This window comes from Gnatocerus cornutus, chromosome 9 (assembly GCF_029298725.1).
Source record: "Gnatocerus cornutus isolate USDA-ARS CGAHR chromosome 9, icGnaCorn1.1, whole genome shotgun sequence".
Taxonomy (NCBI): Eukaryota; Metazoa; Arthropoda; class Insecta; order Coleoptera; family Tenebrionidae; genus Gnatocerus; species Gnatocerus cornutus.
In genome coordinates this window covers 8,887,181-8,904,093 of record NC_142241.1, presented here as the reverse complement: position 1 = coordinate 8,904,093, position 16,913 = coordinate 8,887,181, and the positions used below count along the sequence as shown (strand labels likewise).

Genomic DNA, 16,913 nt, shown 5'->3' with positions numbered 1-16,913 from the left:
AGAAAATTCTGAAATATTTCTTCCAAGATTTTCGTTTTTAATATGTTTTAATCCGTGAGCAAACTAAGAACTCTTCAACATTAAGAATTAAATGTGTTATTGAGATCTGCTTTAAAATTAAAGTCTTTTTAATACTTAATATGTGTCTAAAAGTTACAATTTTGAAAAAGCATTGATTTTTAATAAAAGTCAAAAAATAAAAAAAAATTGAATTGTTAAAAAACTTCCCAATGTTGTTTTTACCCAGTAACTTTTAACCGATAAAAAAGAGCAATGCATTTGTCAGCATGTCAAGAAGACAAGAGTTCAGTCTTTTTAATAATGCATTACATCAAAAAATCGATGTAATAATTCTTGAATTATCTGCAAAATTGCATACGAAATGACTTTTTTGGGGTAGATCAAACATATCATAGAAAGTTCTTAAACGAGCGATGAATTTGATAGGTCGTTGAAAAGCGTATTGAATTGACTTTCAAATAAAACACTGTCGAGCAATTTCATAACTTTACAGGTTTTCAAGGAAAAACACCAAATTATTTTTTTTAAATATCTCGGAATCCGGGCCTGATGTTGCAAATCAAACTTCAGATTCGGAATCAGGAGGACTATTCCACTTTGTTGACTAGTATTATCAGCCTTTCCCGGAGCAAAATATTTCAAGGAAAATTTAAACTTATAACTCTATTCAGCTTCATACTTTTGCTCCCAGCACCGATGTGAAGAATTTTTAATTTAAGTTCCATTGCCTCAATAACCAGGAAACGACTATCTTACATCTCTTAATGCGAATTGGACGTTCTGTCTGGAAACTACTTAGATCGGAAAACAATTTAGAAATGATGCTCTCAACAAGGAAATTCAATAAAGCTTTATCCGTACAATTTAAAAGTTCAATATTAGCTACTCCAAATGAAATTAACCTCAAATTTCTTTTTAGCTAAAACCTACGGCGTTATAAAATACGGCAATGAAACTCGCCGCCGCTCCTCCGGTTCCATCGCCGACCTTAAAACCCACATGGACATCTTCAACTTCCCAACAACCGAAACGTCGCGCGACCTCGAAACGTACCTCGTGGACGTGGTGACGGGTTCAAGATCCTTGTTAGACGACGTGATCGGTAATTCTAGTGAAAGTGTGACTAAAGTGATCCAGCAGGAGATTCCGTGGCCGGTGAAAAAAGAAGCGGTGGTGGAAGGTGATTTGGTTTTGGGTGGATTAATGATGGTACACGAACGGGAAGATACCATCACGTGTGGGCCCGTGATGCCCCAAGGTGGGATTCAGGCTTTAGAGGCGATGTTGTATACTTTAGATCGGTTGAATTTCGGACCCGAAGCTTTATTACCGAATATTACTTTGGGGGCGCATATTTTAGATGACTGTGATAAGGACACTTATGGATTGGAAATGGCAGTGGATTTTATTAAAGGTAAGTGCGTGTAAATATTTAGGGGTGAACTCCATTTCTGTGACGAGTAGTAAAACTAAACCCTCACGTAAAACAGCGACGTTTGTGTAAATGAACAGTCAAGTGCCTTTTATAAACTACGATAGCACGCAGTAAAACTCTTCACATGTTTACTACTGAAACACTTGTGGTGCTTAGAGCAGCCATAATCTGAAATGTTCAGCCACTGCAACGATTCACTTACAGTCGCGAAACTACCGACTAATTACAAGATTTTTTTATCCTCTGCTAAAAACTGTTAATCCGTCTCACTGCCCACCAAACCACCAACTAATACAAAGATTTATTGTTATCACTCACATTAATTTGTTCTTTAGTGCACCAATAAATCGCAACGCACCATAAAATCGTGATTTTATTGTCGTGATAACATCTTGCGAAAGTGATCCCTTGCCACAGTTTTGTCGACTTTGCAAATTCTCTTAAATGACCTCTACCGTCTAGATAAAGATTTATGGTTAAAACATTTCATGATGAAATTGTTAGGAAAAGAAATAAAAATTATGACGGACTTCCAAGTCGTTTATGAAATAGTTGAGAAATAACGTGCATTCTTGTAAAGAAGCTGCACGGGCTTGGAATATTTGTGATTTTCACCAAAATAGCGATGCACATATTTTTATTTACACAGACGTTTCGGCGAGAATTCCTAAGCGCCCCAGGGAAAATCTCAATGAACAATGGAAGATTACCGAAATAGGCGCATAAACAGGTGCGTTCAGTTTCCAAAAAGCGTGGACGCAAGAAAGTGCAAGAGACATTTTTAACAAATGTTCGGACACGCATTTGACTGGAATCTTTTGAAACTGGTCGTAACAATTCATATAGTATTATGCAATTACACCTCGTCTTGAAAACGGCAGCATTTCATTCGATTAGAACACAAATAGCTTCTTGATAAGAATCCCATAAACCAGATTACTTTTCCGATTAAGATTCTTATTACGTCGATAAAATATTTAAGACGGGGAAATCTCCATGATGGATGTTGATTTATTGCAACGATATCAAACGCTGCTGAAATCTCATCCTGACATCAAAGCCTCTATTAGCTTGATTTTCACATTATTCCGCAATCGTTATTCCAACATTTTGAACCTGTTTAAATTTAACAGTTGAGTAAACTGCTTGCAAAGAAAATGCAAGCGCGAATTTTGTAGTCGCCCGAAGTATTTTATAATTATCCTCAACATGCTGAAATTTAGGATTATTTGGTGATTTTGCTGAGTAGCAAATTATTTCTGTAGGTACGCTTCGTGTGGTTTGAGGGATTTTTGGATATAAAAACGGTGAACGGGTCGGCATAGGTTTTTACATAATACATTTCTCTCTAATTATAACACGCACCTTTGGAAATACTTGTATTCACTTACCGCAGGCGCCCAGAATAACGACCGGAAGTTTTTATATTATACTCATCATTCTCTTATTTAGGGGAAAGTTATGAATGAAAGAAGTTCTCCAAAAGTGATACCATCTATCTTGTCCGAATGAGAAATGAACGACTTGACTGAATCAAAGTTTTTGTATTAATTTAAGCCAAGAAGAAAATTGTACCTTTTCCAACTGAAAGCCAGTTTCAGTTTTCAGTAATAATCGATAAGCACCATCAAGACGGAAGAAATCCAGACTTTCTTTATTACCGCGTCGGTTCTGTCTCTTAAGAGCTACGATCCCAAGAGCCCAATTGACCTTATTTTGTTGTCATAGATTTTATTTCATTATGAAATTAAAGTGAAACGTGAAACGGACGCAAAATTGAAAACGTTGTTTAAAAATTTCACACAGTCTCAAGAGGACAATTTTTAATTTAGCAATATTGTTAAGTGAGAAGTTTATTAAATTTATGTACAATTATTATCACACTCGGTGCGGTGAATTTTAATGGAAAACAACATTCGGACATTTTTTTACATAAATATAAATGGAAAGTCCCGAAAACTTGCTGACTTTCTGACTATGAGAAAAAGTGCCAGAGCTTTAGCCAAACAGTAAAGATAAATACCTAATCTTGTATTTACGGTCTTCCCAAGGCGAATCTTTCGTCCTCGTATATAAACAAGCCAACAAATTGTCATTTATCATGGCAAGATTTTTCATAACGCTTCAGAATTGCGAAAACGCGGGAAATACATCAAAGTGAACGATACGGTTTTCCCCGTTTTTCTAGTTATTGCGAGGACTTGTCTCCTTAAAATTTACAATTTTTAATATCCAATCTTCGTGTTTGCTGCGCCAGTCAAGCAAGAGCTTTATTTCGCCAAAGTTTGATTGCCACAGACATTTAAAAAACGCACTGATTTACCAGAGTTCGCCAGAAAAATTTTAGATATTCGTCCGGCGCATTCACCAATTTCAATAGTTAATTTTTTTAAAATTTAATTAGTTACCCTGCTTTTGCATTTTTACTCGGTTTATTATTGTTATAAAATTTTAGATGGCTTTTTTCAATAAAAACTTTATTTGCAAAATATTTACGAAATTAAATTCTAAAAATAAATGGGCGATGCAGTTCTTCTAAATCTCCACCGTAATTTGTCCAAACATAACACTAAATTGCCAATTTGTTCTGAACTAGCACGTCGTAAAAGTAGTTTATGTGCACTCGCAAAATCGGATTTCATATTTTGTAAATTTTCCGTATAAGAATAAAACGAAGCGTGGATGTTTGGTACATTTGTTATAGTCCGTTTATTCGTGTTAAGTCTTCTAAATAAATCGTTCTTATTCGAGAGCACTTTACCTCAGAAACTTCTTCCAAAGAATCGGGCTTTAGGAAAAATAAATAATTTCGTAACTTTAATGTTAAATCGTGTTCAAAGAAGTACAGAGCTAGAGATAAGTGTGGAGTGGAGTTTCGAGTAGTTGGGATTGATTTAGCGCCACCTAGGGAGCTGAAGTTAGAATTGGAGAATTTTCAAGTAAAGAACATGGTCAAGATAATCTGAAGACCAACGCTGAATTACAATTGTAAAAAAGAGGGAAAATTTCAGTGCTAGTAACCGAGAACGAATAAAAACTTTATGCTCGCACGAAGTGCTCTTTTATTTCGTCAATATTACTAAATTAATAACTTTAAAATCCATAATTTCAAGCTTCAACGCCAGATGGCTATCATGGCGTTAGTTCTAACTTTGGTCTGTTTTCTGCAAAAGCTCGGATAAATAGTTTGGCGCCATCTAGAAAGGGTGTGCTGAAGTTGCTAGCAGAGCATTGCACCCAAACTGAAACCTGTTGAGGGTGCGGTTTACATAGATGTCTATTGCAGGCAGTTTTCAACCCAATCAATATCGGAATGAAATGGCTTTAAAGAAAAAAAAAATTATACCGCCAAAGCAGAAATGAAATAAGATGGTTTTACGTTATTTTAATTAATTTAATTTAAGGTAAAATTACCTGTGTATTTTCCGGAAAAATTCACCAAAAAGCTTTGTAAGCAACAAGTAAATATTTATTTTGTTTGGAAATTTTGCTTTTGCGATCAACAAAGCCGAATACTTTTTAACAACGGTAACGTATACTTTGAATTGTAACATATTTATATTAATAAAAACCAGCGTCAAGCTTGAGGTTTTTCGGATTTTCGAAATCCTCTAATCAAATCACAATGGCAAACTCCTTCGTATTTAAAGTAAATTGATTGGCATTTTAAAGACTAAAAGCTGCCCCTTATCATGCTTTAAAGCAGCAGTCCAATTTTTCCTGCAATTAATTAAATTTAATGAAGACTGTTAATAAAAGGCTTTTAAATCTGTGTAATACATGGCGTAATATTGTAATATTCAAACTGGACAAGAGGTCTTAAAGAACTTGTTAAAATTTTCCGATCGGAAATTAATTCGAGGACTTTGGAAAGCTCGGCTCGGTTTTGAATTACAGGAAACTGAAAAGACGTGTAATTTAATTCACTTAAAATTGTTTGCATTTCCTGGTCACTAAATTAAATTGTTTTCAGTTTATTGACAAGCAGACATAACACTTATTGATTTATTATTGATTGAGTTTTTAATTAAGCAAATTTATTGACACAAGCAATAACGTCATGTACTCGTCAGATTTCGTACACTTTTACTGAAAAACATGTTTACGTTCTTTGATGCCTTAGAGCTCTACCTAAATTTGTTCATTATAATTACTTGCACCTAAATTATTATTAAATCAATTTATTCTTTCAAGTCCCGAGGCAAAATATTGCTGAAATAAAATTAATAAAATCCGCGCCTCAGCAAAAGTTTTTAATTAGTGCAGCAGGGAAAGTGCATTTACTTGATGAACACAGTTATTTTTCCTCACTATGAGCGTGAAAACTAGGAAAAAACAAAGCAACCACCATGAAAATATAATTTATTTGATTGCGCAATTAAGCTGGTGCACCGTGCTTCTAAGTATATTATTATGCATTTTTTATGAGGTCAGCATGCACAAAATAGAGTAAGACGTCTTGAGAACCTGAAATAGTACTTAAATCCTTCGCAAACTTCATTTACTCCGTACCGAAACAAAAAGTGGGAATCCGAGCATTCCAAAGGGTCCAGCTCTAATATAAATATTCTTCTGCGATCTGATCAACATGATAATTAGACTTTTGCGAAGTCGGAGATCGGCTTGATACCAATTGGAATTCCATAAAGCGTCTGGGATTATATCGCTCTAAAAAGAACATTTTTATTGAATTCGACGAGTAAACTCAAATTTACGGCGTCGACAAGCTTTTGTCCACCTAAGCAACTGAGGAATAAAGCAGCGATCCAACCACAAAAATGCATAACCCCAGGATAGACATTGTGCCCCTGAAATCACAGATGGAGATTTTTAATCGAGAGAACAATTCCAGTTTACATCAACGATCTGTTTTTCGATACAGGCGCAAATTGTTCCGGTAAAAGCGAAATGTCCAAACATAATTGCGGAAAAGGCGTTGTTCAGTTTTTCCGTTAATCTAAAACGAGAAGTTTTGAAATATACGTACCGACTGTTCCAGTCATTGGAGCCACTTAAAACTTACACCAAAATGTCGTTATGATACGAAACACAAAACCGCAATTTCCAATAACTAGTTTCATAGTTCCCGCTTTCGAAGCATTCAAGAATCTTATTCCTCAAATGTCGAATTCTTAAAATCGTATGATGTGCCATTTCAAAAACGTGCAACGAGATTTGGTTACTCATTTTCATATGCACATGACTTATTATCCATCCATACAGAAAAATCAGGGCGAAAACTGGGAAATAGTCGATCTTGAACGGAATCCAAAATGGGAACATCAGCCCACAATAATTCCCATTTGTTCCCGCTTCGATGTTTAGTTGTTTACACTTGGATTTCGTCGGTAGTTTAATAAAATTGTTGAACGAGATGCCAATAATAAGATAGACCAACACACCTTTTGCTAAAATGTTTAATCGTCGATCCAGAGAGGCGAAACCTGGAGGCACTCCAAATTCCTTAAAATTCGATAAATGGCATAGAACGACCGCAAAATCCCGCTGTTTGATAATAAAATAAATGACCATGTAGTAGTTTCCAAAGTCGGCAATAGTAATGGCAATATCTTCCGCATTGACGGATTCGTTTGCATCTACAACAGCACTCGCTAAAACAATTTCAATCGAAAATTGGTAAAACCTTTGAACCCCATGACTATGTGCATGACAATGGCCCAGTTGATAAAAAACGTCGTCAAGAAATAAAAGAACACTTTTAATTTAAAATTGAAGCCGGGACTCATCTCTGTTCCTTCTTTCGGCCATAATAAAGTGTACTCAAAAACTTTCCGATTGACCCGACAGACGACAATATCACTCCCTTTTGTCTTCAACTTTGACATATTTAATGTCATCACTGTACAGTGTTTTTCTTTAGATGAGGGATGTTTCCATGAGGGTGGTTTTCAATCTACAGACTTTGGCTGACTGAAAACTGTTCACATTGATTGCGACTGAACAGCTGCAAAGCTCTCAAGGCTTTTACATTCTGCCACAATTTCAATTGGTTCACTGTTATCATGAGGTGGATATGCACATTTCTTACGTCTTGTTTTATTATATTTATTACCCCGCTGCAACAAAATTACATCAATCATATTGGGTGGAATTATAGAAAAGAAGCGGGAAATTAGGCAAAGAACGACCTATTTATTGGGAATTTATAATCGATAATACTTGGGCTGGGCAGTGAGCAATATTTATTTATTTATTATTGTAGATAATTATTGGAAATGGCTGTTTTCCGAGTGGGCTCCAAGAGTTTTATTACCATTTTGGAACAGTAATAAATTAATATTAATTTGCCGTCAACTTAACAGAGGCACTGCTATGTTTGTGTGGAAAGTGAGCGGAAAATTATTGCCCATTCCTCAACGTCAAGCTTTTTTTCAAAAAAAAATAACAAATTTATTGAGGATTTTTCCACAAAACTGAAGAAAATCTAAGACTATGTTATTGTCTTAATTGAGCATCTTCTGAGTGCCGCGTGAGCCGTCGAAATCAATTTTCGCAACAAAATGCTGGATATTCTAGTCGAAGAATAAAGCTTTCCAGGGAGAACTTGTTCTGGAATGAAATTATCCAAGACATTCCGTCCAGGGACGAATTCTGGCAAACTGCATTGTTCACGGCAACTTTTATCGAACGAAACTTAATAATTAACTAGTTTTGGAACAATGAATTATTAGAGAAAAGCGACTCGTAAAACCAAAGTGTTTCCAACATTTAGTGTTCTTCATATTTGAAATGAACTATTCATAACTCGATACGGAGTTCAGTGCATTCATTCCCTACTTGTTCAGCTATTTATGCAAACAGAATCCTTAACAGAATGGCCACAGTTTGCAACATAACGTGTTAACGAAATATTCCAGGAGTATAAATCTGTTAAACAGTCGCTTTAAGGCGCAATAAACCCGAGATTAGAGATCCCACTCTGTCTTGGTTAATGCACCATAAAATGTTTATCCATTATAGAGGAGAGATTTCCATAGTTAATTTCCGCGCGCCAAAAGTGCGAATTCCTAATGAATCCTGCGTGCCTATTTGAAGCTGGACTTTACATAGATCAGCAGAACATATTGGTTCTGACGTTTAATATATTATTTTCTGAAAACATCTCACAAGACGGAAATTACCATCGCGTTCGTATTCAAAGAATCACTTGGCCGGCATTAAGATTGTAAAGTCAGAGTAAAGAAGAAAAAAACAGAAATGAAATATTTATGAGTAATCTTAGAGATCGCGGTTTCTTAACTTTCAAAATTAAAAGTATAGCACGACAAAAATGAAATCAAGTCGGAGAATATACTGTTGTGAATTTTAACATTCAATGTTTCGCAGTTTTTGCAAGACATTATTATGCATATCGTCTGCGTGGAAGTTGTAATTTCGTTCTCGGCGTAATCGTCTTTGACACGAATCAAGTTTTAAGTGGGGTTGTTAGCAGGAAATGAAAATTTAGCCCAACTGTTCTATTCTTCTGTTTTTTTTTACTAAAATGACGTCAATTCAACTAAAATTATACTTTTGGCAAACTCACTGGATAAAAAGACATTGTTTTCCTATCCAAGGACGCAGTCGAAGACAAAAACATAAATCTCTCAATGCTGGTGATTAGAGTAATCTGAAACCAACAAACCGTGAGCGTTCTGAACTTGATCAATGCGATACAGGCGATAAAATAAATTTCGATATACCAGCTATCAATTTGTGGAAATATTTCTGTGAAATATGTTCAGGATGGCCGTCAAAGGGGGAGGAAAATAGAAATAAATCTATTTTTTCCAACTTCTACAAATACACTGCCCATTTTATATAATGAATCTCATGAATAAAATGTTTAAAAGAACACACTAAAATTTTCGAAACACTTCTGCAATTTGCCGATTTAGAGCCTGAAAGTGTGTTTAAAAGGATAAATAACCAAAAAAAGTCTCTTCTGGCCAAAATTACAGTTGCAGTATTTAATTTCTTGCCAGAAAAATTAAGATTAGTTTACCAAAAAGAATATCAATACAATATTTTTTTAATTCTACAAAATTGGAAAAAAAATTGGGTGGTACACGTGCATAAATATGCATGGATAATTTTATCCAAGAAAAAATAAAATTCGTCTTTATTCACATATACCTACCATAAATAGCAATTTTTAACTGACTTTAGTTTAACAAAGAATAAATTGAACTTTGCCTCAGAACACGTTGCGGGTGCAAGAACGAAATTAGCTGCCATTTCTGCGACTATCTTTGAATTCTGAGGTGTCAGCAAGGTTTACGACGATGAGTTCGCCCATAAAATTGCTATTTTGAATGATTATTGATTTTAGTTTATATAAATCACATAAAAAGATATGTGATCATATTAATAAATAAATACAGAAAATTAATTACGGAAATTATTAATTGTACGGGCTGAAATTGGTAATTGCCAATTATCGTACTAGTTCGATAAAATATTTTCCTGTTACTCACGTGCTCGTTAAAACGGGAAAACGTATTAAAAATTCTATTCGGAAGAGGATTATTATTATTAGTTATTATTATATAGGAATCAAATTTGGAACTGGCCCTTTGAATCTACGCGTAGCATTTCCAGATTGGGGGTAAAATTAAAAAAAAAAAATAGAAAAGCAATAAATAAGTACACAGATGGTGAAAGTAAAATGACATATTAAAAAATGAGAATTATTTCTGCCAAGAAGAAAATCCAATCGTCACTTGAAACATTGGCGTCGGCGTCGCCGTCATCGTCGTGATTGCAAAGCAGCACAAGTCGTGGGCGTAATTCCTAAAATATTTTCCCATCTTTTCATGCATTTTCTGTTTATTTTGTGTCAGGAGTGATGCTATTTCGGCCCTAATTTTTTATCCTCGAAGCTAATCTTCCCGACTGTCCGTTGCATATTTGCTCCATTTGCTACTCTTTTGCTTGTTTTACACAAGCTGCCATTAATCTTGTCTCACCGTCTTGACCGCCAAATCTAACAAATGATACAGTGAAGGCATTTGACAGGAAATGCGTCATAAATTGACTTAGATAGTTCATATATTTTCGTTGATTTGGCACTGGAAGTTTTTATAGTTCACGAGTACCGGAAAATAAGCCAATTTTAAAAACAAAAGAGACAAAATATCTATAATTAGGATGTTCTATTATTTACAGAAAAGTTTTCTTTTTTGGTTATCAAGAAGTATTCCTAGTTTGGATAAAAGCTTTTCTTACTAAAATATGTACATGTATGAGCTTGACTGTGATATTGTTCCTTTCTCCATTTCCCCCAAGTTTCCCATGTCTCTCTTGTACGTTTTTCTTAAGTTGGCTTCTCTTTTCGTATCCTGTGGCAATATTCTTTCAACCAAAAAGTTATATAACTGATAGAAAAGCACATAAAATTAGCAACTCTGACATAATCTCATTTGGCGTGTAGACATAGTCAAAGCACTTACCAACACTTCTTCAAGTTTCACTTTCCATAACAAGCCGTAAAGTTTCCAACTCGAACTTTCGTTCTAATTACAACACTAACAGCTTTTGGGGTGATCGAGCGTTGCAACAATGGATATTGGAATGTTGTTTAAAACCGCATTTTTCGCAATTAAAAGGAATCCATAACGAGCAATTTAATTTATTTCTGACAGGATCTCTTTCCAAGTGAATCCTTTAATTGTGCCCGAAAGCCTCATCTTATAGTCTTGCGGAAAACGAAACCGACACTAATATTGTGCTGTTAAATGAATTAAATTAATTGACCTCGGAAATAAAAGGCTCAGTTTCCTCTTAGCAAATATTTGCGTTCGTTTCGTGGCCGGACCACAGGATCAACGACCCCATTTTTCTTTTCACCACCATTTTAACTACGATGGTAATAATCGTCTGCTCTAAATCCGTCAACAGTGTGATCGATCAAACTCACACTGTAATTGCGAATTTCATTTTTCATGATTTCGTTAGCGTTAATTAGACGATTTTTTCATCGATCCTCTTTCTAACACGCAGCTGCCGGTATGAGCTCGTGGGGGCTCAACAAACAGGATTTTCAAGAGTAAATAATCTTTTGTTGATGAAATTGATGTTTGTACCGCGTTCACCTTCGTTTTATTGATGAAGCCGTGTTTATCGAGGATGTTCAGCTGATGTCGCCGCAGGAGCTTTTCGTGGATATAAATTTAGCAAACGATCGTTGTCGGCGAATGCTTTAAATAAATAACGCGGTTTGGAGATGAGGGAATGAAAAGAACCGTCAAAGTTTTTTTTCAATGCATTGACGAATTATTTTGTGTCTTGTTTACTCGAGCGTTGTACAGAAATGTGATTGGAATGTGTTTTCCGGCAGTTATAAAAAGACAACTGAAAATAAAAAGCACATAAGACTCCGAATTGTTTCTACTTGGTTTGTTTTTACCGCAAGCAGAAACAATTTGGTGAATTTACTTGATTGTTTTACTGAAAGTTCTGCAGGCTGCAGGCTTTTTCTAATTCTGTAATGCCGCTCACAGAGGTGGGCAGCAACTTCACCAGAGCGTTGTACATTTTCTCAAGACTTTTTCTGTTGTTCTGAATTAGTATCCACGAAGCATTCAATTGTAGATTTTTTTAAATTCATTTGGTGCAAATTCTCAAAAAGCAGCATGTGCTTGTGGGAAAGTAATTTACTGTTTCATTACACTGCGGTTGAAACGCAGCTGTGAAAGTCTCTCAACGATCTCCATCCTTCCATCTCATCCACCTGTCTGATTCTATAAACATCTAACGGAAAGCCACTTATCGATCACGTGTCGTCACTGGGTCTCTTAAAATGGTAATATATTCTTAGGACTTTCCTGTGTATTATTTGGGTCGAGTAATCTCACGGATCCGTAATTATTCTCAATTAGTTGAACGTCACGGGAATACACAGAGGTGAGAGAACGACACGAAACTAACAGAAAGTTGACCACCAGCGATTTGCTACAGGGAAATACACTTTACATCTCCAGTTGTGTGTGAAGCGACTACAAACAATAATGTTGTACACCCAAAATAGAAGCGTGAATTTTTAAATTCCGTTCATTTTTCTCAATTTGCGTTTATCATTTATATTCATAATTAACCACTTTTTTCTTTGCCGACATTTAGATAAAATTATCTTGAAGCGACCACAAGTCCACTTCCGGCGTTCTTTTGTGTTTTTTTCCGCATATCAATCATTTTAAGTAAACTGTTGGCGTCCGTTGTAATCGCTTTTTATCTTTCCGGTATAAAAGTCAGGATGACACGACCGGATTATGAACGACCTAATTTTATTGTCCTTGTCTGAATATGTGTCATAAAGTAGAACAACGTATAAAGAAAATTGTGTTTGAGATTTTCTAATTTTCTTACTCGTACCGGAAAATTACCGAGTTATCTCACGGTCGCAGTCGCAGACGTGGCGAATAAAACTAAAACAGTATCCTTCGTTTTGCAAAATTCGGCGTGAATATTTTGTGTTTGGGCGCCTAAAGGCACTGCAGCGTGAAGAGAAGAGGAGCACTATTCTAGGATGTGTTATAATGTAATTTAAACAGCCGAGAGTTGTTGCTCTGCAATTTTATTCGAAGGAAAATGTGGAGACGAAAGATGTCTTTTAGGGATGTATTTTAACTACTCAATTTTTTGCTGGTTTAATTTAGACATTACTTTTAAACTACCGCTTAAGTTATTACCATCACACACCGGCATAACATAAAATAAACACAAAAGGATTTCCAAGCACATAAAACGGTCTACGAGCGACAGATTAATTAAGCGCTGGCAAAAGCTGTAATCGGTCGAACGAAAACGTTTGAGATCAGTTTTTAATTTCGTGGGATCTGCCGTTATTTTTAATGTCCGTTTAATGGCTTTTTTAGTAAAACTGCTTTACTTTGAAAAAATTTAATTTTCTAGGTTTATAATACAAAATATGTCGTAGACATTATTACTTATAAAGGAATTTTATTTCAAGTTTAATCTGGATTTACAACGTTCCAAGGGTTTTTATTGCCCAAACGAAGCTCGACCATTTCGCTCCGACTAAACATTTGCATTTGCGAGATGTGATTTATAGGTTTTATGATCAAACTCTTATCATCAGTAATGCAGTAGAGGGAAGAAAAATCGTCTTTCTTGAAGTTGCATCGATTCTCTAATGTGAAGTGAAATAAGCCAGGCGGTGTGTGAAAAAGTTGATATATTTATAATAGAATATATCAGAAAGAGGAAGCAAAAAATGTGACGGAATGAAATAGCTAGATATTTTCAGCGAAATTTAATAAAAATACTCTCGGTTCCGGAGCTGAATTTTTACCTTTATTGACATGTTTTAACATTGAAGTGTATAAATTTAATTTGGAGTTAATTACATGCTTTTATTAGCGAAGTTGCGGCATTCCCATTGCATTGATGAAAAACAACAAAAATTTCAACCAACCCCTTTGCTTTTTAAAATCACTTAAAACAGGATATGAAAATTCCAAGTAAAATGGGCCACCTTAATAAATGTTTTCATCGAGTTTTAACGGTTTATATGTGCTTTATACATTTCCTGTAAATACTTTTGAAGGTGGAGCTAATCTTAGATTCTAAAAATATTTTTTCTCCAAAAGTCACATTTTTTTAGTCGTTTTTAGACAGTAAAGTAGGTAATTTTGTAATGAAAAGCGCTCGTTGACATGGAAACACTTTTGCTGCCTAGGCAGAAAAACTACTTTGTGTGACGGATACTATTTGAGGCTTACATTTTGCACTTGCACTTGCACGATCTTAACTTTGAAACTCTTTGAAACCAATATTTTTCACAGTAAATGTCATCAATGACATCTACATGCATAGCCATCCATGTTTGAAGTTCAATTTGCGTTCACTCATTGTCGGTCGTGGAACTGAATTTAACGTTTGGAGAAAAAGTAGTATTTGTTATTTGGCAGAAAAGTGGCTTTGTTGTCTCGCAATTTTGCATACATTCGCTCGGCTACGCTATGCTTCGCCTTGCTACTGCAATTTAATTCCTCGACAAAAAGTACCTCTTTTCTGCCGTTTAACAAAATCTACTATTTTTCTCTCTGATTCTGTATTATTTTAATCAAGAGTTTGTTTTTATATACCTACTGATCAAAAAATGTAAATAATTTGGGGACTCTCACGAGTTTTTCTGCCTTAGACCTGCAACCACTGATTGTGAACCACTATCGATTACCTTGAAGTGTCGCCCGTTTACGTAGTTTCATGAGTTCAAGAAACAGAGCAAATAAACATAATAAACAAATAAACCTTTTTTTTTTACCGGTGAAATTTTAATCGAATTTGGTTATGAATACCAATTTATGAATGAATAACTGTATTATAAACAAGCGGGTCGTTCCCAAACAGTGAACTGCAAAATTGAAATTATTCTAGCTTATCTATAATTGCTCAAAACCAAAAATGCTATAAGATTTTTTACAGTTTATCAACATCTATCTACGTTTTAAAAATGGTAGCAATAATCCAAAACACCCTGTATTTCTGATATTACATTAGTTTTCTAATAACCTGATTTAAAAAAAATATCACAATAACAAAAAAATTATACAAGTACCTACTAGTAAAATGAGCGTGGTCTAAAAAAAAATGTATGTATTGTTGGATCAAGATACATTTTAAAAACAAAAGTTGTTTTTATGTATATACATGTATACACACAAAAAAGAAACAAGAAAATGTTAATTTATGCTTTTAAAACAAAGTATCATTTTTAGAATTTTTACCTGTTGGGTCAAAAAATTTACATTTACAAGAAGTTTATTATAAATTTAATTACATTAAAGATATGTTGAAATTGTAGTAAAATAAGTCATTTTTTCATTTTATGAATGTAGTTGAAAATAACTTAAAATTGATTAAAAGCATTTGCTCAAAAATTAGAAGTTGTATACAGGGTAATGAAAAAAAGGCGCCCAATCCACCTATAATGTTGCAGACAATTCTTTCGTGAGCCAAAAATTAAAAACCAACACGAAATTTGTGCTTTTTTAAATAAGATAAAAGTTTTCTTTTTTAAACGAGCAAATTCTGTTTAGATACCTAAACTTTTTATAACAATTTCATTATTAGACATTTTTTTCAGGTAAAGATATTATGTATCAAAAAAAAAGAACAAAAAGTGCTTTAAATCAGGTTTCTTAAACTTTTAAAAGTACCATTTCTTAGCTTTATAGAATTTTTTTAATGTTGCAATAATGTAAAGCTCTTAGTTGCTTAGTTACGGAGACTGCCAAATGTAAAATTTTATTAGAAAAGGTTGAACAGCATTAATAAGTTTTTCCTCTAAAAAATCCTTATTGCAAAAAGGAATAAGTTAAGATTAATTTTATTTTAATTTCTAATTTGGTTTAACTGAAAAGAACAAGGTTCTTCCACTCATGGGCGCCTTTTTTAATCACTCTGTATTAATTGCAACAGCAGTTAAAAAAATAAAAATTGTGCCAATTAAACCGTAAATTTGTCTACAATGTTTTTTCTAGAATCAAAAGTACACTTATTGAGCTTTAATTTAACACTAAAATTAAAAAAACATAAAGTGTTTTTTTTTTTAAATTCAAGTCATTTGGTTGCCATTTTCAAATATGTAATGTCAAGTAATATCAATTAGATACTTTTTTATTGAAAGAACATTTTGTTAGCTATTATATCTAACCATTTTTTTATAATTGTCCTGTTGAAAAAAAACACCAAAAATTTCCTTGCACTTTTACCTCAAAAATGACCAAAACTAGCATTTGCTACGTTATTTTCTAGAATGAGACAGACAAATTAATGTAACTATGTGCAGATTTAACACAATGAGAAGCAGTTATTGCTTGACGCGTGTTACGATGACAAAGGCGCTGTAGGTGGGTGACAATAATGATTGAGGGTTTATCGCAGAGGGCGGTAATTTAGGATTTATGGGTCAACGTCTCTTTGTATTAAAATTTAACGTGGAACGGTTATTTGATTACAACGATTTTCAAAAAATTATTACAAAAGGGTCGTAAATCTAGGCCCCTCGTTTCATTATAGATTTCTTTGATTTAGACCTGGAGGGCCTCATTTTAATTTGCCACAAAAACACACAAATTTTGTTTTGGTGGAAAATTATAATAATATTAACAATGGGAGCACATCAAATAGCAAAGTTGTGTTTTATACAAAGCTTTCGAGAGCTAAAATAATCCAAAATTCGAAGAATATAAAAAATCAAACGTGCAAAAAATGAACTATTGAAAAGCGCCCACTGAATTTCATTTCAACGCTACTAGAATAGGTATTAATTGTATAAATAAGCTCCATCGGGATTTTGAACCGTTGGATTGAAAAATTAGTTTAAACATCATGAAAATCAACAACGGGTTGTATATTTTACTTTTTTAAGCACCTGCGACAAAATTAGTTTAATATTTTATAGCTCTTGGAAAGCAGATGACGCCAGTTA

General features: G+C 34.2%; 2 protein-coding genes across 2 annotated transcripts in view; one reads left to right on the top strand and one right to left on the bottom strand.

Annotated features, from left to right (window-relative positions):
* The window catches only part of LOC148168612 (metabotropic glutamate receptor 2-like), a 144,316-nt gene that overhangs the window by 56,416 nt on the left and 70,987 nt on the right, over positions 1-16,913 (top strand). The window contains exon 6 of the mRNA XM_088046796.1: positions 941-1,435. Coding sequence (XP_087902922.1) covers positions 941-1,435 — 495 coding nt within the window. The remainder of the gene's footprint in view (positions 1-940; positions 1,436-16,913) is intronic.
* LOC148168614 (odorant receptor 82a-like) lies at positions 5,842-7,383 on the bottom strand. The gene is made up of 6 exons (XM_088046799.1): positions 7,101-7,383; positions 6,480-7,053; positions 6,314-6,413; positions 6,172-6,264; positions 5,969-6,124; positions 5,842-5,923 (listed from the first exon to the last, which is right to left on the bottom strand). Exons 1-6 carry the CDS (start codon positions 7,312-7,314, stop codon positions 5,879-5,881), a joined length of 1,182 nt encoding a protein of 393 aa, XP_087902925.1. The 5' UTR covers positions 7,315-7,383; the 3' UTR covers positions 5,842-5,878.